This window comes from Podarcis vaucheri, assembly GCF_965113315.1.
Source record: "Podarcis vaucheri genome assembly, chromosome: 12".
NCBI classification, from domain to species: Eukaryota; Metazoa; Chordata; class Lepidosauria; order Squamata; family Lacertidae; genus Podarcis; species Podarcis vaucheri.
The window spans coordinates 60,555,533-60,582,366 of NC_138750.1; the positions used below are offsets into that span (position 1 = coordinate 60,555,533).

The 26,834-nt window shown below is 47.9% G+C and overlaps 1 protein-coding gene and 1 long non-coding RNA gene across 2 annotated transcripts in view; one reads left to right on the plus strand and one right to left on the minus strand.

Annotated features, from left to right (window-relative positions):
- The window catches only part of LOC309514977 (tumor necrosis factor receptor superfamily member 16-like), a 44,429-nt gene extending 18,262 nt beyond the window's left edge, over nucleotides 1-26,167 (plus strand). The window contains exons 2-6 of the mRNA XM_082192527.1: nucleotides 5,231-5,363; nucleotides 6,860-7,243; nucleotides 17,330-17,552; nucleotides 22,512-22,657; nucleotides 25,787-26,167. Coding sequence (XP_082048653.1) covers nucleotides 5,231-5,363; nucleotides 6,860-7,243; nucleotides 17,330-17,552; nucleotides 22,512-22,657; nucleotides 25,787-26,091 — 1,191 coding nt within the window. The 3' untranslated portion in view covers nucleotides 26,092-26,167. The remainder of the gene's footprint in view (nucleotides 1-5,230; nucleotides 5,364-6,859; nucleotides 7,244-17,329; nucleotides 17,553-22,511; nucleotides 22,658-25,786) is intronic.
- On the minus strand, nucleotides 18,111-19,820 carry LOC309515126. The gene is made up of 2 exons (XR_014212300.1): nucleotides 19,577-19,820; nucleotides 18,111-19,252 (listed from the first exon to the last, which is right to left on the minus strand). It is a non-coding gene; the product is annotated as an uncharacterized lncRNA (long non-coding RNA).
- Nucleotides 26,168-26,834: the final 667 nt, after the last annotated feature.

Sequence of the window (26,834 nt, forward strand, 5' to 3'; positions counted from 1 at the left end):
ACTGTCAAAAGCAGGGGTCAGCAAACTTACTACGCCTTGCGCCGCTGTCTCCAGCGCCAATCGCGTGGCAGGCCGGAGGGCAGGGGAGCACATGCCCATACGCGTGCGCACATGCTATTTCTGGCGCACTTCCGGGTCGGAGGAGCACCGGAAATAGCTTGTGCGCCTGTGCACGGGCCTCCTCTGACCTGGATGTGCACAGGAAATAAGCAAATAATGCTTGTGGGCAGCCGCGCAGCGCTGGTAAGAGCGGGCGGCGGGAGTTGCTGCAGGCCGGATAAATGAGTCCCTCGGGCCTTATCCGGCCCGCGGACTTTAGTTTGGGGACCCCTGGTCAAAAGCCCCAGAGAGCACCCCCGGTCCGTGCAGACGTTCTTGAACGAAACACACGGACCGCCTGGCACTGTATAAAACAGTTTGCTATGTTTCTCTGGAGCCAGCCCATTCCTAGAATCATAGAATTGTAGACTTGGAAGGGACCCCAAGAGTTATCTAGTCCAGCCCCCTGCAATACAGGAATAACAGCTAAAGCATCCTTGACAGATAACCACCCAAGCTCTGCTTAAATATGTTTAATAGGTTATTCCAGTACATATCCCAGTGTGGTGATGGGGAAACTGGTGCTGATAAACTCCATCTTCCTCCCATCCCCTGACCCTTTTTCCAGCTTCCTTTTCCTCCTTTGGGCCCCTTATGTGGAATAATAATAATAATAATAATAATAATAATAATAATAATAATAATTTATACCCCACCCCTCTGGCTGGGTTTCCCCAGCCACTCTGGGCGGCTTCCAACAGAATATTAAAATACAATAGTCTATTAAACATTAAAAGCTTCCCTAAACAGGGCTGCCTTCAGATGTCTTCTCAAAGTCTGGTAGTTGTTGTTCTCTTTGACATCTGGTGGGAGGGAGTTCCACAGGGCGGGGGCCACCACCAAGAAGGCCCTCTGCCTGGTTCCCTGTAACTTGCCTTCTCACAGCAAAACTTCCAAAAAGAAGAGACAGTCACAGGTGATTTTGAGAGCCCCAGAAAGGAACAGCTGGAGGAGGGGGAAAATATCTCTCCTTCCCTCTCTCCTCCTGCTCGATATCATATAGGCGCTGCTTAATTAAATTATTTGCCTTAATGAAGCCCAGTGTTAGGAACTGTGGTGGTGATAAACCAGAAAAGTAAAGCTTTCAGTTGACAATTTTAGTCTTAAGAGCTCCCGTGACAATCTTGCAATACTTGCGATCAAGTGAAGATGCCCGGGGGCCAGGATTGCACCAGACATCTCTACAATCTGAGGATCCTTGGATCGGGACTGCTTTCACACACTAATACTACAACCTGTATAATTCTGTCAGTTCTATTTTATCTGCACAATCGGAATGAATTTCCAGAACCAAAACGCTTTTTCTGTGCGGCCTGAGCAGGGAGCAGCGTTACAGCCAATTGTTGTTGCTTGTCTTCGCTTAACGCACCCCACTGCCCTGCTCACAGTATATTCTTATGTTATGAATGGTCCCTGGGTCAAGTGATTTTATCTTCTTAAGTTCTCAAAGTTCTCAACCTAGCTCAAGGACGTGGGTGGCGCTGTGGTCTAAACCACTGAGCCTCTTGGGCTTGCTGATTGGAAGGTCGACGGTTCGAATCCCTGCGATGGGGTGAGCGCTCGTTGCTCTGCCCTAGCTCCTGCCAACCTAGCAGTTTGAAAGCATGCCAGTGCAAGTAGATAAATAGGTACCACTGCAGCGGGAAAGTAAACCGTGTTTCTGTGCGCTCTGGTTTCCGTCACAGTGTCCCGTTGCGCCAGAAGCGGTTTAGTCCTGCTGGCCACATGACCCGGAAAGCTGTCTGCGGAGAAACGCCGGCTCCCTCGGCCTGAAAGCGAGATGAGCGCTGCAACCCCATAGTCGTCTTTGACTGGACTTAACCGTCCAGGGGTCCTTTACCTTTACCTTATGCCTGTCATCTTTTGAATGTTTTATGTAGATTTTCAGTTTCATTGTTCTGTGTGGGACAATGACAATAAAGATATCGTATATCAATCTGAACTAGCCTGATGTTTAACTGATGATTGGTCACAGTCACTCATCCTTTGAAAAATTAGGCTTTAGTCTTGCTCCAAAATGGCACCAGACATTCCATTTGGCGACTGTAACCTTGATTCAAAGGAGCCGTTTGGCGCCTAGTTTATACAGTGGTACCTTGGTTTACGAACTTAATCCGTTCCGGAAGTCCATTCTTAAACTAAAGCGTTCTTAAACCAAGGCGTGCTTTCCCATAGCAGTGGGGGACTCAATTTACAAATGGAACACACTCAACATGTTCCACTTCCAAGGCAAAGTTCACAAACCAAAACACCGACTTCCGGGTTTGCAGCATTCTTAATCCAAGTTGTATATCTGAGTTTCTCACACTGCATAGGATCATTGAAGGGATTAACATGAACCATTCACCCCTTGGAGAAGAAGATGGGAGATTAATGCAATTAACCGGCAAATTTCTAACCCTGATTGCAATGTGGTGTGCTTGGCATTTACAAAGACCTGGACGACAGCGTGCAGGGTGGTCTTAAGGCTTTTAGGCTCCCCAGCCAGTTGCTTTATCCCAGGTTAGCTTAAGGTCACAGTCTTGTGCTTCCTCAAGCTTTACCAGCCTGCCAAAAGGAAAAAAAGAAAGAACCGGGAGCCAGCAAACCAAAGGTTAACCGTCAAAGTCTGAACACCTGGTTGCAGAGAGTGGGAATTGCAGAGACCTGTCTGGAGCTAATCTGCTTGGAACAGGGCTGCCTTCTGTTTTGCAAACTCCTCCGAAACTTGCAAGCTGTTAGGAGAGGGAGCAGACCCCCCAAACCACCTCACAATCACACACACAAAACATGCTGGAGATCAGGATTCTCGTCCGCTGCCTCCTTGCAATTTTCTGCTCTGCCTTTAACAGAGGGCCTTGCAATAATTAAGTATCTCCAGATGCAAGGCTAGCCAATTAATTTTCTTTGTTCTTGGCTCGGGGGCAGAGGGGAGGAGATATTCCAAGAAAGCCTCTTGCTGTTCCAGAGAGAGAGGAGACTGGGGGGGTCTCTCCACCCACCCACTCCTCCCCCCAACTCTGTGTTGTGCAAAAAAAGTATGGATCCGATGATTCCTTGTAACATGATTCGTCTAACTCCGAAAACAGAGGGGAGTGACAGGGCAGGTTTAGGCTTAATTGGAACAGGGTTATATTTTATTTTTTGGGATTCCAAAGCAGGCGGGGAGTGTCAGGATGGGGGCAGGATGCTTCCGCGGAGCAAAGAACACGGGCGTTTTTGTTCCACTCTCTCTCTTTGGGATGGAAAAAAGTTTGGCGTCTGCCAGCTGTGAGCCTTCGCGTTTGCAACCGCCCAGTTCTGGTCTGAGAGAGGTGTGTCGGTGTGTAACATGCCTGCATTCCAAAGTTTATTAATAGAGACCCTCCGGGGGGGGGGGGAGCTGGGAAGAAGAATTGCCCCACAGTCTCCAAAGTTCAGGGGTTGGAGCCTCGCTCTCCCAGCAGGCCAAAGGGTACGCGGCGAGATCGGTTAATCCTCCCAGCAGATCGAGGAATCAGCAAATTCCTGGATCCCAGGAAACCGAGGTCTTGCTAAAAAAAAAAGTTGGGTTAGAAGGTTATTTTCCTGCAACTTTTTTTGCACACCGGATAGTTAAACTGTGTTATCTGCAAGAGGTGTGCAGTGGGACCTCGGGTTAAGAACTTAATTCGTTCCGGAGGTCCGTTCTTAACCTGAAACTGTTCTTAACCTGAAGCACCACTTTAGCTAATGGGGCCTCCTGCTGCCGCCGTCCAATTTCTGTTCTCTTTATATATATATATATATATATAATTTTTTATTGATTTTAACATATAAATTATAAAATGTACCAGAAAACTTATCACTTATACAATCTTTTTAGACTTCCATCAGCACCTCTGATGATCCAACGTTTTAATCACTTCTTATGCATTTCTTAACTTTGTATTGCCTTTAAATCTCTTAACAAATCATCCTTCCCCTTTTCCATTTTTGCAATAATTCCAATAATACTCCTCACAAAACTTCTTGCAACCTACAAACGTTGTCAGATCTTCACAAATACTTTTCAAATAGTCCGTATATTTACTCCAGTCTTCTGTGAATTTCTGGTCCCACCGGTTCTGAATCCTTCCTGTTAGTTTATCTAGTTCTGCATAGTCCACTGCGCAATTTCTGTTCTCATCCTGAAGCAAAGTTCTTAACCCGAGGTACTATTTCTGGGTTAGCGGAGTCTGTAACCTGAAGCGTCTGTAACCCGAGGTACCGCTGTACTGTGGTCACCAACTGAAAAGGTTGTTTTTAAACACATGGAGAATAATAAACTAGATGACCATGAGACTCTTAATCTCAAAATTGTGGGTTCAGGCCTCAAATTGGGCAAAGATTTCTGGGTTGCAGTGGGTTTGACCGATGTGATCACTTCTAGTTCTACGATTCTACCATTTAGGAGGCAACTAACACAATAGGGACGCAGGTGGCGCTGTGGGTTAAACCACGGAGCCTAGGACTTGCCGATCAGAAAGTCGGTGGTTCGAATCCCCGCGACGGGGTGAGGGAAGGGAGTATTGAAAGGAAACAGCTGATCGGTGGGATGGGAAGAGAGATAAGGGATGCTAGTGGAGGCTGCCTGGGAGGGAGGAGGTAAAAGCCCATGGATCTTCAGGATTTTTACATTGGGTCACCCCAAATTCACCATCAGATCACATAACATGTCCATGGCTACAGCCTGCACAAAAAAAATCACGCACCCACTGTTTCATGGGGCCGCAATGGCGCAAAAATATGGTTTGAAAGCACGGATCCACATGGATCCTCAGGATTTTTGCATCGGGTCACCCCAAATTCACCAGCAGATCACATGTCTGTGGCCACAGCATGAACCACAAAAATCATACATCCATTGTTTCGTTCAGAATATTTTTTTTCTTGTTTTCCTCTAAAAACTAGGTGCGTCTTATGGAGCGAAAAATACTGTATTTCCAGTGGAAAATCGCAGTGCAAAATTGCGGCGCCCAAAAATGGCCACCGTTCTCTTGTGAGAAAAAAACAGGGTGTCCCAGTTTTCCCGGGATGATTGCGGGGGCTATGGCTTTGTGCCATGGAGATACTGGCCGCAGGCGTGGGACTCTATCTCGTTCCGTTGGCCCGACTCATCACCTGCGCGCATCTCGCTTTCTACCCTCTCCAGGTTTGGGCCCGCCAGCGCTGCGAAAACGGGCGTTTCACCTCCGCCGGAGATTGCTGCGACCTTTGCCCCCCAGGTTTTGGGGTGGCTGCTCCTTGCGGGAGCGCCAACACCAAGTGCGAGCCATGTCAAGAAAGTAAGTGGCAGAGGAATTATTTATTTATTTATTTATTTATTCCCCGCCATCTGGCTGGGTTTCCCCAGCCACTCTGGGCGGCTTCCAGCAAAATATTAAAATATTCACCAAATATTAAAAGCTTCCCTAAACAGGGCTGCCTTCAGGTGTCTTCTAAAAGTCAGAGAGTTGTTTATTTCCTTGACATCTGATGGGAGGGTGCCACCACCGAGAAGGCCCTGTGCCTCGTTCCCTGTAACCTTACTTCTCGCAAGGAGCGAAGCGCCAGAAGGCCCTTGGAGCTGGACCTCAGTGTCTGAGAAAGCAAAGCCTTCTGCTGTGAGCCAACTAGATAAATTACGTAGGCAAATCAATATGGGGAAAGCAAAATGTCCCTTAGAGAAGGACCTGACTTATTTCACCTGAAGCTTGATTCTGTTTTATCTGAAGTTTCAATGTGTTGTAAACAGGGTGGGTTTGATTTAAATCAACAAATTGATTTAAAGCACAATTTAAATCACTGATCAGTAAGATTTGATTTAAATCACTAGCCAGTAAGACTCGATTTAAATAATTTTTTTTTTTTTTTACAGAAAGACTCTTGCAGGTATAATCTTAATATTTACAAGCAGAGATTACAAACTCATAAAGATATGTATAACACAATAATCCGTTACAAAGATTTTCTCTTTTTCACTCGACAATAGTGTTGATCCTTATAACTTATCAGCTTGCAGATGGAGACTAAAGCAGGAGTCAATTATGGATTAGAAGCCAGGTTTGTAATCTCTGTTAGGATCTGTAATCTTTATTTGAGTTTGCAATCCTTGTCAGAATACATACTTTTGAATGGGTTAGTTTTTGTTACTATTGACTATTGATTTGTGAGTAGGGACCACTCCCACGACTGAAACTTACATTGGCCTGAGTTCTTGGTGTGCTTTTTTCTTGGTACATTCACCATATTTTTCGCTGTATAAGACTCACCAGACCACAAGACTGTTTTTGGAGGAGGAAAACAAGAAAAAAAATATTCTGAATCTCAGAAGCCAGAACAGCAAGAGGGATCGCTGCGCAGTGAAAGCAGCAATCCCTCTTGCTGTTCTGGCTTCTGGGATAGCTGTGCAGCCTGCATTCGCTCCATAAGAGCCAGTGTGGTGTAGTGGTTAAGAGCGGTAGTCTCGTAATCTGGGGAACCGGGTTCGATTCCCCGCTCCTCCACATGCAGCTGCTGGGTGACCTTGGGCCAGTCACACTTCTCTGAAGACTCTCAGCCCCACTCACCTCACAGAGTGTTTGTTGTGGGGGAGGAAGGGAAAGGAGAATGTTAGCCGCTTTGAGACTCCTTAAAGGGAGTGAAAGGCGGGATATCAAATCCAAACTCCTCTTCTTCATAAGACGCACACGCATTTCCCCTTACTTTTTAGGAGGGGAAAAGTGAGTCTTATAGAGCAAAAAATACGATAATAACAAGAACTCCTACTTATCTAATGTTAGCCTTCCTCTCTCCACCACAGGTGTGACGTTCTCCTCCATTGCCAGCGCCACGGAGCCTTGCCAGCCTTGCTCCGTATGTCCAGGCCATGCACTCCTACTGGATGCCTGCACCCCTGCCCACGACACAGTCTGCACTGCCAGCTGCCCCCGGGGGCATTACCACCCTGCTGGAAACGGGAGCCAGGGCATCGGGCAGTGCCTCCCTTGCCAAGTTTGCCCCGAAGGCTATGGAGCCTCCAAGCCCTGTGGCCCCAGCAGTGACGCCGTGTGCCAGAGGTGCCCGGACGGCTATTACTCGGAGTCGAAGAGCTCGCTGGAAGCCTGCCAGCCCTGCCGGCAAGCGTGCGGCAAAAACGAGGTCATGATCCAGGCCTGCACCCCTCTCTCCGACACGCTGTGCATGGGTAGGTACATAGGCACGACCATAGCTGTCAACCGTCCCTGATTTGGTGGGAAACTCCCTTATCCCAGCGCTGTGTCCCGCTGCTGTCCCTTATTGATGATGTCCCTTAAATTTCCCAGGTTTCAAAGGAAGCAGCTCCTCTCCCTCCCTCCCTGCCGGCCAGGGAGGAGGGAGGCTCCAGCTGTGTTGCTTAGCTGCGTTGCTCACCCAATAAGGAGTCTGAAAACAACTGGGGGGTGGAGCTTGCATGCCTTGTGCCGATCAAGTCGGCCACCTTGCCTGGGGACTCGCCTTTGCTCAGCGCTTCCTATCGGAGAGGTGACGGTGGTTTTCCTTGCTGCATCCCCTTTGCCGGGTTGCTGCGCTGTGGGAACCACCGCTTGAGGCTTCGTTTGGCTGCTGGCTGGGCTTTCTGCCTTTGGCTCGGAGGGGCTCAGAAGTTGAACATACCTGTGCTCTGAAAATCCCTTATTTTGGCTGCTGATCCCTTATTTTTGAGGCTGCTAGTCCCTTATTTTCAAATCTGTAAGTTGACAGCTATGGGCGCGACGGGAGAAAGGTCAAGCTGGTTTTATTTTATTTAGGGTGCCTCTCTGCCCTCTGGGAGGCGGGTGGCGCTGTGGTCTAAACCACAGAGCCTAGGGCTTGCCGATCAGAAGGTCGGCGGTTCAAATGCCCACGACAGGGTGAGTTCCCGTTGCTCGGTCCCTGCTCCTGCCAACCTAGCAGTTCGAAAGCACACCAGTGCAAGTAGATAAATAGGTACCACTTCGGTGGGAAGGTAAACGGTGTTTCCGTGCACTGCTCTGGTGCGCCAGAAGCAGCTTAGTCATTCTGGCCACATGACCTGGAAGCTGTACGCCGGCTCCCTTGGCCAATAAAGCGAGATGAGCGCCACAACCCCAGAGTCGGCCACGATTGGACCTAATGGTCAGGGGTCCTTTTAACTAACAGAGGCATCAATGCTGAATGGACCTGCTTAAGAAATCTGGAGGGACCAGCCAGGTGGATGGAGATGTCAGTCGGCAATCTGACTGACACCCAGAGATCTCCACAGGGGTTGCAATTAGACCCTTGCCAGCCGCAAAGTGCACCTGGCACCTGGGGGATTTCTACCACTGCTCACCCCCATCCCATCTTTTGCACAGTGGCCGTGCAAAAGCCTGTTTTCGGAAGCACTAAAACCGGGGAGCAAGACAGCTTCTCTCACACACAAAAACTTAGAACGGCATCTGCACATTTTGCCTCACATCTCAGGTCCTACAGATGCTTATAACTTTTAAGAAACAAAAGCTGAAGATCTGGGTATTACTGTTATTGCTGCTAGTAGAGCAGTCTCCACACACACACACACATCACTGCCCCCGAATGCACACACATTAAAGATGATTTTATAGAGAAGATTGCACTTTTATAAGCCAAACTTGCACCCCAAAAATGAGGTTCTTATTCCGAGTATTGTCATTTCTGTATACCTGTCTATTAAAGGTCTTTCCTACCCCTCCTTGCTCTCCAAAGGAGCCTAGGCCTGCAGACAGCAAAACCATACAGGTTTGGGGGTTTTTTTAAAAGGCAAATTGAAACTTTGAAAACATTGTAAAATGTTCGGAGAATTCCTAAATATTTTTTAAATGATCCTGTACGTTCGGTTAATGATGTCAAAGGTTTGCCAGGAACATTATCATTCAGCCGGAACAAGAAAACAAAAAGCGCCTTCTTTTATATATATATAAATTTATTTAATTTTCAAATTTACAAACAATCATCAATCACCCCGAAATAAAAAGAAGAATTCCATGATTTCCCATGGACTTCCCTCCTCCCCTTCTGGATCAGGCTGGTGTCCCATCCTGTTCTCACAGGAGCCGAGCAGGATTCTGAGAAGCAGGATTCGAACACAGGACCCCTTTTCCGTTCTGCGGTTTCCAGCAACTTGCACCCAGAATCATTGCTGCTTACAACCATGGAGGCAGAAAATTGCCAGTAGCTTTCGATAGCCCTCTCTTCCATGAATTTCTTATTTAAATCCTTGTTTGGGGCTGCAACTGCCATCAGCCGGCCATCGTCCCAAACACCTGGCGGGCGCTGACTTGGGGAAAGCTCCCCATGGAAGACTTGTACTGTTTTTGGGGGACAGGAGGCGGGCGGGTGTGGGGGACTCCCTGGTCCTGAATGGGGTCACTGTGCCCCTGAAGGACCAGGTGCGCAGCCTGGGAGTCATTTTGGACTCACAGCTGTCCATGGAGGCGCAGGTCAGTTCTGTGTCCAGGGCAGCTGTTTACCAGCTCCATCTGGTACGCAGGATGAGACCCTCCCTGCCCACGGACTCCCTCGCCAGAGTGGTGCATGCTCTAGTTATCTCTCGCTTGGACTACTGCAATGCGCTCTGTGTGGGGCTACCTTTGAAGGTGACCCGGAAACTGCAATTAATCCAGAATGCGGCAGCTAGACTGGAGACTGGGAGCGGCCGCTGAGACCATATAACACCGGTCTTGAAAGACCTACACTGGCTCTCAGTACGTTTCCGAGCACAATTCAAAGTGTTGGTGCTGACCTTTAAAGCCCTAAACGGCCTTGGTCCAGTATATCTGAAGGAGCGTCTCCACCCCCATCGTTCAGCCCGGACACTAAGGTCCAGCTCCGAGGGCCTTCTGGCGGTTCCCTCACTGCAAGAAGCGAGGTTACAGGGAACCAGGCAGAGGGCCTTCTCGGTGGTGGTGCCCGCCTTGTGGAACGCCCTTCCACCAGATGTCAAGGAAATACAGTGGTACCTTGGGTTAAGTACTAAATTCATTTCGTAGGTCCGTTCTTAACCTGAAACTGTTCTTAACCTGAAGCACCACTTTAGCTAATGGGGCCTCCTCCTGCTGCTGCTGCGCCGCTGGAGCACGATTTCTGTTCTCATCCTGAAGCAAAGTTCTTAACCCGAGGTACCATTTCTGGGTTAGCGGAGTCTGTAACCTGAAGCGTCTGTAACCTGAAGCGTCTGTAACCCGAGGTACCACTGTAAACAACTGTCTGACTTTTAGAAGACATCTGAAGGCAGCCTTCTTTAGGGAAGTTTTTAATGTTCGATGTTTTATCGTGTTTTTAATATTCTGTTGGGAGCCGCCCAGAGTGTCTGGGGAAACCCAGACAGATGGGTGGTGTAGAAATAATTGGTGATGGTGATTTTGCTGATTTGGGCATCCATCTTGCTGCTCCTGGAGGAAAACTTTCCCCTGAGAGAGGAGCGCTTGTGTCCACCACCGCCGTGAACTTCGCTGCTCCTGCTCTCCCGCAAGGCCTTTCAAGCTTTGTTTCGGAGCTACAGTTGCGGTTTTTTGTCTGCGAGAACAGAGTCTCCCTGGGTTGCGGCTAATCCACCTTTTGTCCAAGGCTCCTGCCCCTAATCCTACTCTGGCTGCCTCTCTCTCACATCTTCCTTGCTCAATTCACCCTCCCTGAGCACCCTGAGAAGGCTGCGATCCCTCGCAGTGTGCGGATGGGAGAGTTTTGCTGGGGTGGGGGCCTCCGTGGCAAGAGGTTTCCACGGCTGACCCCCTCTCCCTCTGCGTGTTCGTTCAATCTTTCGCTCCTTAACGTTCGCCGCCTTTTGGGACGGCGTCTCTCGCTCCTAGCCGTGGGGCTGGGGGCGGTTGTGTGTGTGATTTGGTGGGGAGGAGGGGGGGAGAAACGGGGCTGTGAATGGGTCCCAAAATGAAACAGGACCCTTGTGGGATTTGCAGGGAGGACAGAAAAGAACAGCAGGGGGAACGAGTCTCCTATCAACAATATTGTAGGAATTATCCCTGTCGTTCCCCCTCCACAAAATATATTCAGTTTTCCAACAGCATGTATACCCATCTCTGCAAACCCACCCTCCCCTGATTTTCTGTCCTCTCCAACTCAGCCCTCATTTTTTCACTCCCCTAAACTTGAAATTTATTATTGAAAGAGGCTTTGCAACTAAGCTGGAATCCAGTGTTTCGGGGACACAACCCAAATTCCCTGACAGAGCAGCTGCTTTGAATGTAGAAGGCCCCAGGCTGAGCCCCGGGTGTCTCCCTGTTGTTGTTGTTGTTGTTGTTGTTTAGTCGTGTCCGACTCTTCGTGACCCCCTGGACCAGAGCAGGCCAGGCACTCCTGTCTTCCACTGCCTCCCACAGTTTGGTCAAACTGATGCTGGTAGCTTCAAGAACACTATCCAACCATCTCTTCCTCTGTCGTCCCCTTCTCTTTGCGCCCTCCATCTTTCCCAACATCAGGGTCTTTTCCAGGGAGTCTTCTCTTCTCATGAGGTGGCCAAAGTCTTGGAGCCTAAGCTTCACGATCTGTCCTTCCAGTGAGCACTCAGGGCTGATTTCCTTCAGAATGGAGAGGTTTGATCTTCTTGCAGTCCACGGGACTCTCAAGAGTCCCCTCCAGCATCATAATTCAAAAGCATCCATTCTTTGCCAATCAGCCTTCTTTATGGTCCAGCTCTCACTTCCATACATCACTACTGGGAAAACCATAGCTTTAACTATATGGACTTTTGTTGGCAAGGTGATGTCTCTGCTTTTTAAGATGCTGTCTAGGGTGTCTCCCTAACAGGTGGGAAAGCCTCACGGTCTGAAAGCCTGGGCCTTTGGCGCTCGCAGTCACTGCAGGCCAAACTAGGTTGGATAGACCACCCATCTACAATCTGCCTTTCTCGCTGCAACCACGACCTCTAACGCCATTGTCCGATTTTACCACCAGAAGGGCGGCAAACACCTTCCAGCAGCAATTCAAATATTTAATGCCAAAGTTGTCCCTAAATTATTATATGGATGCGAAGTATGGACTACAGCAATATCAGCTAACTTGGATCGCCCTCTTCATATGTTTCTGAGATCTCTTTCCGGTGTCCCGAGATGTGTCTCAGGTGCAGCCCTACGACTCGAGTTCGCCCAGCCCTCAATTGTAAAACGAGCATGGAGTCGAGCCATTTCCTATAGCTCCCACCTATTAGCATCAGATGCTCGAATTAGAGGTGGGTTTTCCAATCTGATCCTAAGAGATATTCATAACTCCTCTTGGAAAACTACAATTAACCTCAAACTCCGCTCTCTTCTCAATTTGAATTGTAAAACTGTTCTTAACTCAGAGTATATCAGCCCGGCGGCCCTACCTCCAATTAAAAAGAAACTACAGCAACTTGACTTCTCTAACACAGCTTCCTATGCAAGAGGACCGTGTTCTGGCCTAGCCCTAGCTATTCCACCCCCTGAAGGGATCCCTCTATACTGCTTCACAATTTCTTCGGAGGCTAAGCGTAGGGCCTTTACCTGTGCCCGTCTCAACTGTTTTCCTACAGCAGTTCTGTCGGGTCGTTATTCCAGAGTTCCCATCGCAAATAGAACATGCACCTGTAATGACATGACCCTGGAGACTATGGAACATGTAATGCTCTTCTGTCCCAACTGGACAGATGAAAGATCTCGGTTTTTAACTCCCCTCGTGAATAAGCTTCATCTCCCAATCCAGCCTTGGATAGTGTCCCTCCTTTTGCAGGATTCTGATTGCTGGATTACCGAGATGACAGCTAACTTCCTGCTTAGTGTGATGAAGAGGAAAGCGGCACTAACTTCTTCCTTAACACCACAGCTGTAGTCGATACGCCGCACGACCGAACGAAGTTCCAAGTAGCCTTATTGTACAAGGACAATCGAGTTAGGACATATCTGAGGAGCTGAAGGACCCTTTAACAGTCCTCCTCCAGCCTCAGCAGTTTTGTTTTTTCTCTCTCTCTCTTTTTCTTTCTTCAAGTAACCGCCCAGGACGATACCTACCTTTACCTCCCCACCCCTATTTTATGTTGTTATTTCAATGTATATCATGCTATGGCCACACGGCTAATGCAATAAATCTAATAAAGACAGACTAAGGGTTTAAGTTACTTTTAAGCTTTCTTGCTGGGGGCTGCTGTGAGGATATTTTTTGAGTTAGATCCTTTATTAGGCATAGCAAACCACACATTATCAAACAGACACCGTATACAAATTGTGCAAAATATGAACTCAACATAACAAGGTTTGTCCCAGTCAGATCTTCAACTCCAGAGAAAATCAATTTGCATAAATAATACAATACAGCACTACCGAATTCCCCAGTCAATTAAGAACCACTAATTCTCTTTGTAATGGCTCAGTCTTTCCACACGGACAGCACTCAAAAATCCAGCCACTATTAAAGTAATTTGATCATTCCTGTCCGAAAGCAGCTCCAGAACTGCTGGCAGCATAGAAACCTGCCTATTAAGTTGTAAGGCCTTTGATAATTTCCTCCTGGCATAAATGCCAAAATCACGTGAAAAGAAAATATGCTCCAAAGTGTCAGGTTCCTGTTTACTACATTTGCAGAGGTGCTCTGATTCTGGGAGAGCTAAATATCTTCCTCTCGCTGTGAGGATATACGAACCGGGGATGGGCTCTGATACCAGTTGCTCAGTGGAAGGGCAGCTGCCTTGCATGTAGAATGTCCCGGGTTCAAAACTTTGCATCTCTTAGGTAGAAGAATGTCAGCTGGCAGGGCCGGCGAATCCTTTTTTGGGGGGTGAGGGCCTTAGGTCAGTTGCAGAGCAGCGTTTCCTTGCTTGCAGAACACCCCAAATTCAATCCCGGGCCTCTGCAGGCAAGGCTGGCAATGCCCTCTGCCTCCAAAACATTTCTCAGGGCATCTTTGCACTTTCCCGGTATACTTTCTCCTTTTCTGCATTTTATTCTTACAACGGGACCGCCTCTCTTGGTATGTCCCACGGAGGACCTTACGGTCTTCAAACAAAAACATCTTGGGGATCCTGGGCCACAGGGAGGTTAGGTTGGCCTTGACCAGAGCCAGGGCCTTTTCGGCTGTGGCTCCGATCTGGTGGAACGCTCTGTCCCAAGAGACCAGGGCCCTGCGGGACTTGACATCTTTCCGCAGGGCCTGCAAGACAGAGCTGTTCCACCAGGCCTTTGGCCAGGGCACAGCCTGACTCCCTCCTTTGGCAATCTTCACAGAACGCTAGCCCCATGGTTGCCATTAATTTGATTTAAATTAATTTTATAATGAAATGATTTTAGAATGTTGTATTATTTTATTGTTTTAGCTGCCCTAAGCCCGGCTTCGGCTGGGGAGGGCGGGATATAAATAAAAATTTATTATTTATTATTATTATTAACAAACCTGAGAGGTAGAAAAGATCGATCGGCTCAAGGTCACACGGTGAGCTTAAGCGGAGATTTGAACCCAGGTCTCCCAGCCCCCTAACCACATTGGTGTAACCTCGCCGCCAATTGCTGACAACAAATCTTGCTTATTCTTGCAAAGAAAAAAAATAAACTCGCCTGCTACGTTTTGGCAAGCTGACATCAAGCTCTCGCTCAGAATGAGAAGAAAATGTCTGAAAGCTACTATAGAAGAGAGTTTCTTTTATTTTGAGAAAATAGCCCGAGCTTCACAGAAATCCCCATCCTCCGACCCCCCAAAATGCTTTCATTTTCTCCGTTTCTCTGCAAGAGAGAACAGATTCCCTTTCTTCACTTCGCTTTGGCAGAGACAACCGTCAAGATCGTCTCCTTTGGCTGTGAACGTCGCAAGCAAAGTGCACTAGGGCACAGAGGCAGAAGAAGCGAGGCCAAATGGCTTTTGGTAGAGGTCTGGACATGGCCTTCATGAACGCTGGACTGTTGCCTTTCATACTGTGGATTTTGGAATATATGCATAGCTGTCAACCGTCCCTTATTTGGCGTGAAACTCCCTTATCCCAGCGCTGTGTCCCGCTGCTGTCCCTTATTGATGATGTCCCTTAAATTTCCCGGTTTTCAAAGGAAGCAGCTCCTCTCCCTCCTTCCCTGCCGGCCAAGGAGGAGGGAGGCTCCAACTGTGTTGCTTGGCTGCGTTGCTCACCCAATAAGGAGTCTAAGAACGACTGGGGGGTGGAGCTTGCATGCCTTGTGCCGATCAAACTGGCCGTGTTGCCTGGGGACTCGCCTTTGCTCAGCGCTTCCCAGCGGAGAGGTGACGGTGGTTTTCCTTGCTGCATCCCCTTTGCCGGGTTGCTGCGCTGTGGGAACCACCACTTGAGGCTTCGTTTGGCTGCTGGCTGGGCTTTCTGCCTTTGGCTCGGAGGGGCTCAGAAGTCGAACATACCTGTGCCCTGAAAATCCCTTATTTTGGCTGCTGTTCCCTTATTTTTGAGGCTGCTGGTCCCTTATTTTCAAATCTGTAAGTTGACAGCTATGGATATACAGAATAACGGCCACACTCAAAGCCGAGCTGAGAAGCCTGTCCCCCTTGTCCCGGGCGTCTCTAGACTACAACTCCCATCATTGTGCTGATTTTGGGATAATGGCAGAGCTGGCCTTACCGCTAGGCTTCCCGCAAAGCTATTTTTCGAGCTTCCTGACAGGTTTAGATCAGGATCGCACAAGAAATCCCTCTTGGACAAAACACAGAGACATTAGTGCGCTTCCAGGGGTTGAGACAAACCGCTGCGATAGCGGCAGCCAAGCGACCTCCAAGGGGTGCAAGCCTGGGCAGTGAGTCTGGGCTGCCCAGACGACAAGACCCTCCTCTCAGCTTCACTGAGAAAAACAGAGTAAGATGTTGGGCACCCACTTGGCTGCCGGAAGGAGGCGTACAAGGTGCCATCCAACTGCCTTAGGGACCCCAGTCTGGGTTTGTGTAGGCTTCACTTCTTAGCCTCTCCTACTCCCAATGATATCCTGCAAGTTAGCAGAGGTTTAGGATCAGATATTTCCTTCTCTTAGACAGGCTCCCTTCCCAAGATGATGACCTCTACCTGTCCCTCACTCCCCTCAGTCTACGGCACGTGCCATCTATCTATCTACAGTCATACCTCGGGTTGAAGTTGCTTCAGGTTGAGAGTTTTCGGGTTGCGGAAGTAACAGAATGTGTTACTTTCGGGTTTCGCCGCTCACGCATGCGCAGACGGTCAAAATGACATCATGTGCGGAAGCGGCGAATTGCGGCACGCGCAGACGCAAATTGCATTCGCTTCAAGATGCGAACAGGGCTCTGGAACAGATCCCGTTCATATCCAGAGGTACCACTGTATCTCTATCTATCTATCTATCTATCTATAATTTTTATTTTCCTCCAATTAATATTTTACGTTCACATCATCATTATTCACTATACAGTGGTACCTCGGGTTAAGAACTTAATTCGTTCTGGAGGTCTGTTCTTAACCTGAAACTGTTCTTAACCTGAGGTACCACTTTAGCTAATGGGGCCTCCCGCTGCCGCCGCTGCCACATGATTTCTGTTCTCATCCTGAAGCAAAGTTCTTAACCTGAGGTACTATTTCTGGGTTAGCGGAGTCTGTAACCTGAAGCGTCTGTAACCCGAGGTACCACTGTACTGCTCTGGCTTTTAGAGCCTGTTGACTTTCAAAATTAACCTTTATATCATTGCCATTTATACGTTTCCCAATTCTCATTGCAAGTCTTCAGACAACCCTGCTAGTGATGTTAATTGCTTACAATGATCTTTCAAACATCATAATTGTAGCATGTGGGTTGTAATGTGTGAAGTTTATATCGTTTTCATGTACACAGGTCATTGTTTCATATTTGAATTCTTTTGTAGTTGCGCTGAAGAAGATTCCAGCGAAAGAGTCAGATTATCCGGGATCACTGTCCTACGTTGTTATTCACTTACTACTTTGGCACCTAAAAAAAGTTTTACCGCTTAGCCCGCTTAGGATAGCATCTATTATTATGTTTCAACCATAGACTTATTATGCTTCTACGGACTTTCAAAGAGTGACAGACATGTGTTCATTTATTTCAAATATATTAGAGAATTTACAAGTGTACACACTGTGTTTTTGTTGTACTAAATCATGTATATCATGCAATAAGAATTGCAGTGCTATCTAGTATACAGTCTTCGTGTTTTTTGTGTTGTTTGTTGTCCCCAAAGATTCCTGCAAACCCCCGTTTTTCCAAACACAACTTTTGTCAGCATGATTGGCGCACATGGCACCAGACTGGCAGTGTCGTCAAGCAACGTGGTTCTTATTGACCAACCTAGCCAAGGCCTCCCCACTTAATAACTTTTGCGCTTCTTTTTCCAGATAAAGAGCTTCAGATCCTGAAACACAGCGAGGGTGAGGCCCGGAAGGAGTTCCCGAAAAAGACACCGCTTCTGGATTCAGAAAGCAGCCTTGCTCCCAATGCGTCCTCTTCAGAGTTCGTGCCACCGTTGGCCGAGGACAACAGCAAGAACATCATCCCCGTCTACTGCTCCATCCTGGCGGCCGTGGTGGTGGGACTCGTTGCCTACGTGGCTTTCAAATCGTACGTCTGGGACGGGTGTGTGTAGGGGATTTTGGCAAGCAGTGTGCCTTTGCGGCTGTGCAGGCTAGTGGTTGGAGCACACTTGGAGGGCAGAGCAAAAAGGAGTGTTTGCACAGTTGTTTATTATTATTATTATTTAGATTTAAGAGGGGGTTTGGGGGGCACGGCTGCTCAAAATAACTTGCAGCATTGGAAACGAAAATAATAATTATAATTATAATTATAATTATAATTATAATTATTATTATTATTATTCTGAAGGCTCCCCTTCAGAACTGGGCACTCAGCTCCCAGGCAGGCTTTGCACACAGCAAACACGAAAAAGACAACAACAATTTAACAACAAACAACAACAATTTATTATTTATACCCCGCCCATCTGGCTGAGTCTCCCCATCCACTCTGGGCACACATTAAAACCAGCATTTAAAAAAATCCTAAAATAATAATAATAATATTTTATTTATATCCCGCCCTCCCCAGCCGAAGCCGGGCTCCGAGCGGCTAACCACAGTAAAAATAACACAGCTTACATAAAATCACCATCAACATTTCCCCCCCATTTTCGTCTGTGCCCAGGTGCTGTGTTGAGTCCTGGCGAGGCAGCGACTTGGCCACAATAGGGTTGCAAAAAGACACACACACACACACACACACAGCATTATCCGAAAATGTGGGGAGAGGCCGCCCTCCCCGCTGGGCTGGGTCTCGCCGCTGGGGCCTGTCGCCTGAATAGGATTAAGCCCGGCGCTGGGATGCTCTGGTCCAGATTAGGCCAGTCTCTTCTCTCGCCAGCCGGGGAGGCTGAGATTAATGGGGTTTGGCTGAAAAGAAGCCCAGTCGCTTGCTGTTCTATTTGGAACGGGCAAAACTCCCCCTTTGTGCCGGCTTTTGGGGCGGATTTATTTCCCTCCGAGCCGCCTCACCCCCTCGCGGGGCTCTCGCTCTTTATACATTCCTCTCACACCGACAGACCCCCAAGCCCCGGCCCCTCCTGCTGCTCAGGGCTCTATAGATTTGGCTGCGGCCGACGGCCCCACAACTGCTCTCCCCTGGCTCCCCAAATCCGCCTCCCACTTCTGATTTCCCCTCGTAAATTTAGTTCGAGGTGACGCCGTCGTCCCCCCTCTCTTTGGGGAGGAGAGGAGCCAATCTTTTCCCACACAGCGGTCAGTTTCCGAGATGTTTCCTCCGGCCCCATCTGCACCCCGCTTCCTGGCGTCGCCCTGTTGGACCACCTCCCAAAAAAGCACACACATACACACACACACAATGTTGCAGCGCAAACCTTTGCGGTTTTGCAGCAATGTCCGCCGGCTGTCCACATGGCAGGGGGTCCCTCTTGCAAATTTGCTCAGTGGTCTGTTATCGGTTTAAAAAATCTGGGGTGCGTTTGGAACACTGCGGGTCCCAAGTTCTGGTCGCCTCGTCTCAAAGCGGAGTTGGAAGAGGTTGGGAAAAGATGGAGGGGATGGAGCGAAGGAAAAGGACCGTTTAGAGAAAAGGGAAGGAAGAGGAGAGACGTGAGATTATGCGTGGCCTGGTGATAGTTGATAAGAGAAAAGCTTTCCTAAACTTTCGTATGGCAGTAGAACTCGTGGGATGAAGCTGAACGTTGGAAGGTGTAGGACAGAGAAATAAAACCCTTTGTCACGCAGCGTAGAGGTAGCCTGTGTAACTCCCTGCCACAGGACACCAACCTATCTGACTTTATTTATTTTTTTCAAAAGATATTTATTAAAGTTTTTTAAAATATAACAATGAAAAAAACAAAAAAAAACAGAATACAAAATACAACATAAAAACAGTTGAAAAAACAAATAATTTTCCATAACATATCTTCCTTACGCTTATTTCCCCAGACCTCCTCATACCTCCCTTCTTTGTATTCCACTTCAATTTGTTAGTTCAGCAAATCCTTACCATTAAGCTTTTACCCATTTATAAACCTTTTTTTTCCCGTATCTCCTAAAGCATTACAGCTGGAAACCCCTTAGTTTCTATCCAACATCCTTCTAACCAACCTATCTGACTTTAAAAGAGGATTGGACAATTGATGGAGGGCTATCGATGGCTAAGCTCAGCCTCCGTAGTCAGAAGCATGGTCGGAAACCGCAGAAGGAGAGAAGGCTCTACGGCTGCCCCATTCTTTTAGGACTGGTTTAGAAAAGAATTTTTTAAAAGCTTCTGTTCCGTTCTTCCAAGATGGTGTTCTCTGTTCCTCCCTGCTCATCCCAGCCCCCCCCCCCCCCCGTTTTAAGTAAGATTCCCAGACGTATTGCAGTGGTACCTCGGGTTACATACGCTTCAGGTTACAGACTCCGCTAACCCAGAAATAGTGCTTCAGGTTAAGAACTTTGCTTCAGGATGAGAACAGAAATCGTGCTCCGGCGGTGACAGGAGGCCCCATTAGCTAAAGTGGTGCTTCAGGTTAAGAACAGTTTCAGGTTAAGAACAGACCTCTGGAATGAATTAAGTACTTAACCTGAGGTACCACTGTACAGAGATGCCAGGAAAGAACAAAGAGGAAGAAACAAAGGATTAAATGAAAAAGTAAAACTGAGAGCGAGAACATGAATGTTTTCCCAACCTCAGTGGGCTTTCCTCCCCAATATATATATATATATATATATATATATATATATATATATATATATTGGGGAATTGAAGCCCACTAAGGTTAGACATATATATATGTCTATGTCTATATGTCTGTGGAGAGAGAGTGAGTTTGCTTTTTAATTAAATCCATATGGAATAGCACCATGCAGGCAAGTGATCAGATGTTGTTTAGTCGTTTAGTCGTGTCCGGCTCTTTGTGACCCCCTGGACCAGAGCACGCCAGGCCCTCCTGTCTTCCACTGCCTCCCGCAGTTTGGTCAGACTCATGCTGGTAGCTTCGAGAACACTGTCCCACCATCTCATCCTCTGTCGTCCCCTTCTCCTTGCGCCCTCCATCTTTCCCAACATCAGGGTCTTTTCCAGGGAGTCTTCTCTTCTCCTGAGGTGGCCAAAGTCTTGGAGCCTCAGCTTCAGGATCTGTCCTTCCAGTGAGCACTCAATGGCTGATTTCCTTCAGAATGGATCGGTTTGATCTTTTTGCAGTCCATGAGACTCTCCAGAGTCTCCTCCAGCACCAGAATTCAAAAGCATCCATTCTTCGGCGATCAGCCTTCTTTATGGTCCAGCTCTCACTTCCATACATCACTACAGTGGTACCTCGGGTTAAGTACTTAATTTGTTCCGGAGGTCCATTCTTAACCTGAAACTGTTCTTAACCTGAAGCTCCACTTTAGCTAGTGGGGCCTCCTGCTGCCGCCGCGGCGCCGGAACACGATTTCTGTTCTTATCCTGAAGCAAAGTTCTTAACCAGAAGCACTATTTCTGGGTTAGCAGAGTCTGTAACCTGAAGCGTATGTAACCTGAAGTGTATGTAACTCGAGGTACCACTGTACTGGGAAAAGGCTGCCCTACCCCAGATTCTGGCGTTGAGAGAATAACGCAAGGGCTTCTTACCCCAGATGACTATTTGTATAGAAGGTGGGGATTGCCAAAAAAGAAGAAGGCGACAACAGAGGTTGGTCCAAAATGGCGGGGTGGGGGCTGCAAGCTCATCTGCCAGCGGAGCCGGTGTCAGTGGCCAGGGAGGGGGGGGCGAGAAGCCCTTGCTCTCCTCTCCACAGGCCCTCCAAGTCTGGGATAATAAGCCTGCATCAATTCTCTCCCCTGCTGGCATCTTAAGACAGATGGCCCAGAAAATTCTGGCGGAAAGAGAAGTTGCTGCGAGGAGGAATTCTGTGGCGGAGGAGTGGAAAACAGCTGGGTCAGGAAGGAGGAGGAGGAGGAGGAGAAGGGGATGGGGGAACTGGCAGGAAAGGAGGAGAGAGGGAGAGGAAACCGGCTGGTGGGTGTGCAGAAGGATGGAAAGGGAGATAAAGGGGAAGTAATCAAGGTAATTTGGGGCGCAGTTGCAACAGTTCATAGAAGGCAGGGAGTGTCCTCTGTGCTCATTTCTGGCCATCCACATAATAAGGGGATTCCGCCGCCCCCCATAATAATAAGACTTGTGAGGTTTAATAAGTTAACTGTTTATATTTGGGCAACTTTTCTGCTGCCCTTCATTGGAAGGAGAAAAACATTCATTTCCTTCACAACAATTTAAACAATTTAATTAACTAAAACAATAACAATATAGCAGCATACGTATCCATATTTGTTAATTGATGTGCTTAAACAGTTTTTAAAAAAAACAACAGGCTGACTTTTATCACACATGAAAAACTTAAAACAAATCCTCATTTCCTCGTGAATAGCCTTTGGACTAGACTGTAACTTACATAGAAAACTATCTTTAGAAAGATTTTTCCTCCGAAAGCATTTTATTTAAAAAAAATCCGATTGAAATAAAATAAAAGCAATCAATCCATTTTATTTATTTTTAAAATAATTGATTTTTTTTAAAAAAAACATATTTATTAGTTTTTTAACATATTAATTCCAAAATTCATATAGCATAACTTCCTGTCTTATACAATATTTTTGGACTTCCGTCAACACCTCTGACGATTTTCTGTTCTTTATCACTTCTTACATATTTCTTAATTTCATGTTACCTTTCGTTATCCTTAACGAATAATTCTCCTCCTTATCTTTTTTTGCAATACGCCTCTTGCAAACCTAACGAGCGTAGTTTGTTTGTCTCAATTGCTTTTCAAATTGTCCGTAAATTTACTCCAGTCTTGATTTTTACCCACCCCGGTCTTCACGCACGTCAGATTCTTCCCCACTAAGCCACAGCGCTTTCCTGGTTGGGGTCTTCAGGGCGAGACAGAAGCGATTGGTAGCTTTCGTGGGGGGGGGACGGGTTTGGGGGGAGATCTGGGGTTCACCTCTTCCTGCTCTGCGCCCCTCGCTGACGTCCGTGTGTCCCCCTCTCCATCCTTTTCGGCACGATTGCAGCTGGACCACATGCAAGCAGAAAAAGCAGCTGGCCAAGGCCCGAGCGGGCGAACTCGTGACGTCCCCAGAGGGCGAGAAGCTTCACAGCGACAGCGGAGTCTTCCTCGACACCCACAGCCTGCAGGATCAGCACCTTCCCAAGAAGGGTAATAATAATAATAATAATAATAATAATTTATTATTTGTACCCCGCCCATCTGGCTGGGTTTCCCCAGCCACTCTGGGCGGCTTCCACAAAGACCAAAAATACACTTAAGATGTCACACATTAAAAACTTCCCTGAACATCCTTAAGATGTCTTCTGAATGTCTTCTGAATGTCAGGTAGTTGTTTATCTCTTTGACATCTGATGGGAGGGCGTTCCACAGGGCAGGCACCACTACCGAGAAGGCCCTTTGTCTGGTTCCCTGTAGCTTTGCTTCTCGCAATGAGGGAACCGCCAGAAGGCCCTTGGCGTTGGAGCTCAGCGTCCGGGCAGAACAATGGGGGTGGAGACGCTCTTTCGGGTATACAGGACCGAGGCCGTTTAGGGCTTGAAAGGTCAGCACCAACACTTTGAATTGTGCTCGGAAATGTACTGGGAGCCAGTGTAGGTCTTTCAAGACCGGTGTTATGTGGTCTTGGCGGCCGCCCCCAGTCACCAGTCTAGCTGCTGCATTCTGGATTAGCTGTAGTTTCCGGGTCACCTTTAAAAGGTAGGCCTACGTAGAACGCATTGCAGTAGTGCAAGCGGGAGATAACTAGAGCATGCACCATTCTGGTGAGGCAAGGCTTGTGCCCCCAGGGTTTTCCCAAGCACAAACAGGGTGGCGTGATTTGTGGCTGGTGCACCCTGGCCCAAACTGGTGCAGGCAGTGGCGTAGCGAGGTGAGGTGGTACCCGGTGTAGATTTTTTTTGTCACACACACCTTACACATACATCGATGGCTCGGGGTAGACTTCAGAGTTGTGGGCAGTGTGCCGAACGTCACCCCCCCTGGCCAGTGCCGGATTTACGTTGAAGCTAAACAAGCTATAGTTTCGGGCCCCACTCTCTTGGGAGCCCCCAAAAAAATTAAAGGAGAAAAAACTGGATGTACGTTTCCAGAATATAGGATGAAAAACAAATAAAATAAAACCTACATACAAAATGAACCTCTTTATGCAGCAGCATTTGTCATCAAAGAGATGCACAGCTAAACTGAGACTGGTTGTTTTTAGATTTTTTTATTTTGTTTCATTTCCATTTTTGTTTTAATGTTTGAATTTGCATCTTGTTTGTTTTTTTAAAGACACAAATAAGTGCAATAAGTTTTGTTTATTTCATGAATTTTTTATACTATAATAATAATAATAATAATAATAATAATAATAATAAAGGGACGCGGGTGGCGCTGTGGGTAAAAGCCTCAGCGCCTAGGGCTTGCCGATCGAAAGGTCGGCGGTTCGAATCCCCGCGGCGGGGTGCGCTCCCGCTGCTCGGTCCCAGCGCCTGCCAACCTAGCAGTTCGAAAGCACCCCCGGGTGCAAGTAGATAAATAGGGACCGCTTACCAGCGGGAAGGTAAACGGCGTTCCGCGTGCTGCGCTGGCTTGCCAGATGCAGCTTGTCACGCTGGCCACGTGACCCGGAAGTGTCTCCGGACAGCGCTGGCCCCCGGCCTATAGATGTGAGATGGGCGCACAAACCCCAGAGTCTGTCAAGACTGGCCCGTTCGGGCAGGGGTACCTTTACCTTTAATAATAATAATAATAATAATAATAATAATAATAATAATAATAATAAATTTTTATTTATATCCCGCCCTCCCCAGCCGAAGCCGGGCTCAGGGCGGCTAACAACAATAAAATGAAACAACATTCTAAAAGCATTTCAATATAAAATGAATTCAAATCAAATTGATGGCAACCATTGGGCTAGAGTTCTGTGAAGATTGCCAAAGGAGGGAGTTAGACTGTGCCTTGGCCAAAAGCCTGGTGGAACAGCTCTGTCTTGCAGGCCCTGCGGAAAGATGTCAAATCCCGCAGGTCCCTAGTCTCTTGTGACAGAGCGTTCCACCAGGTTGGAGCCACAGCCGAAAAAGCCCTGGCTCTAGTTGAGGCCAGCCTAACCTCTCTGTGGCCTGGGACCTCCAAGATGTTTTTGTTTGAAGACCGTAAGTTCCTCTGTGGGACATACCAGGAGAGGCGGTCCCGTAGGTACGAGGGTCCCAGGCCGTATAGGGCTTTAAAGGTTAAAACCAGCACCTTGAACCTGATCCTGTACTCCATCGGGAGCCAGTGCAGCTGGTAGAGCACCGGGTGAATGTGATCCCACGGCGAGGACCCCGTAAGGAGTTTCGCCACGGCATTCTGCACCAGCTAGAGTTTCTGGGTCAGCTTCAAGGGCAGCCTCACGTAGAGCGAGTTACAGTAATCCAGTCTGGAGGTGACCGTCGCGTGGATCACAGTGGCTAGGTCAGGGCGAGAGAGGTAAGGAGCCAACTGCTTAGCTTGGCGGAGATGAAAAAATGCCGCCTTTGATTGTACTTCTTGATTGTAACAGACCTTGGAACGAAACAATAATTTTTTTTGGGGGGGGTGAAAACAGTTAAAAGCCGCTATTTAAAGCATGCAAAACATAAAATCGGCAAGAAACCGAAAGCAGATCAAAATGCAAATCAGCGTTTCTGAGTATCTGGGTTGGCTTGCTTAAATAAATATGTTTTTAGCCGGTGCAAAAAAGGGTACAGTGAATGTCAATAGGCAGGGAGTTTCAGAGTTTAGTTGCCACCACAATCTTGGAACAGGTATTACGTGGATCAAAGTGGGCAAGGGGGAATAATAATAATAATAATAATAATAATAATAATAACAACAACAACAACAACAACAACAACAACAACAACAACAACAAATTAATAATAATAATAATTTATTTATACCCCGCCCATCTGGCTGGGCCTCCCCAGCCACTCTGGGCGGCTTCCAAAAAAATATTAAAATACTGTAATACATCAAACATTAAAAGCTTCCCTAAACAGGGCTGCCTTCCGATGTCTTCTAAAAGTCTGGTAGTTGTTCTTCTCTTTGACATCTGGTGGGAGGGCGTTCCACAGGGCGGGTGCCACTACTAAGAAGGCCCTCTGCCTGGTTCCCAATAACTTGGCTTCTTGCAGGGAGGGAACCACCAGAAGGCCCTCGGTGCTGGACCTCAGTGTCCGGGCAGAACGATGGGGGTGGAGACGCTCCTTCAGAGCTCCTTCAGAGCATATATTCGTGATATCCTCTCTGACCCCCCCCCTCTATGCAAAACAGGGCACAGGATTGAACCCCGCCTGTACACGAACCTGCCGCCCCACAAGCAGGAAGAAGTGGAGCAGCTTTTGGAAGCCCCCGCCCACGGCAAAGACTGGCGCTGCCTGGCCAACTACCTGGGCTACGAGGAAGAGACCATCGACGCCTTCGGCCGGGGGGAGGCCCCCGCCCACACCTTGCTCTCCGATTGGTCGGCCAAGGAAGGGGCCACGCTGGAGTCCCTCTACACGGCCCTGGCGGCCATCGAGAGGGCGGACGTGGCAGAGAACTTGAGCGCCCCTGCCGAGGTCAGCTCCGTGGTGTGATGGGGGAGCGGACCTGCTGGCCCGGCAGGTGGACTGACTTAGGGTTCCGTTTGTGGGTTTGGGTTTTTACTAAAATTGGGGGTGGGGGTGGGATGGGACGGGAAGAAGGGGCAAGTCAGGGATCGGGACGTTGGTTTTACTGTAAAGGGATTTCTTAAAACACATGGGAACTTGAGCAAACGGCAGTGGACATCATTGAACACCGATGGATAATAATAATAATTTTACGATTGGTACCCCACGCATCTGACCGCGTTGCCCCAGGTGACCTGCAGGTACAAGGAAGAGGGGATATGGCTTTGTTCATAGAACAGGTTCCTTGTTTGGGGTCCTCCAGGGTTTACACGGTGTGTTTGTGCTGGGGGAGAGGCAGGCATGTGTGGTTTTCCCTTTCAGCAAAAGATTGGACGCAAAGGGGTTTTCATCCTCTCTGCACCTGCTACGTATTTCTATTTCAGGTGAGCTGGACCCCGTCTCCAGGACCACCTTGCAGGTGTTGCTTTTTTACAGTGCAGGGACGGTCCTCAGAAATCGTGTCCTTTTTAAAATAATAATAACAATCCCCAAACTTTTACTATTTCAGTTGTTTTGGTTTATTGTGCTTAATAATAAACAATGAAATGTTTTAAATCGTGATGGATGGGGAAGAGGTCTGGGAGGAGGTGGTCTGGAGGAGGGCAGTCTCACCGTACCCACTTTTTTAAAAATGCTTTTTATTAAGTTTTCATTTCAAATACACCACC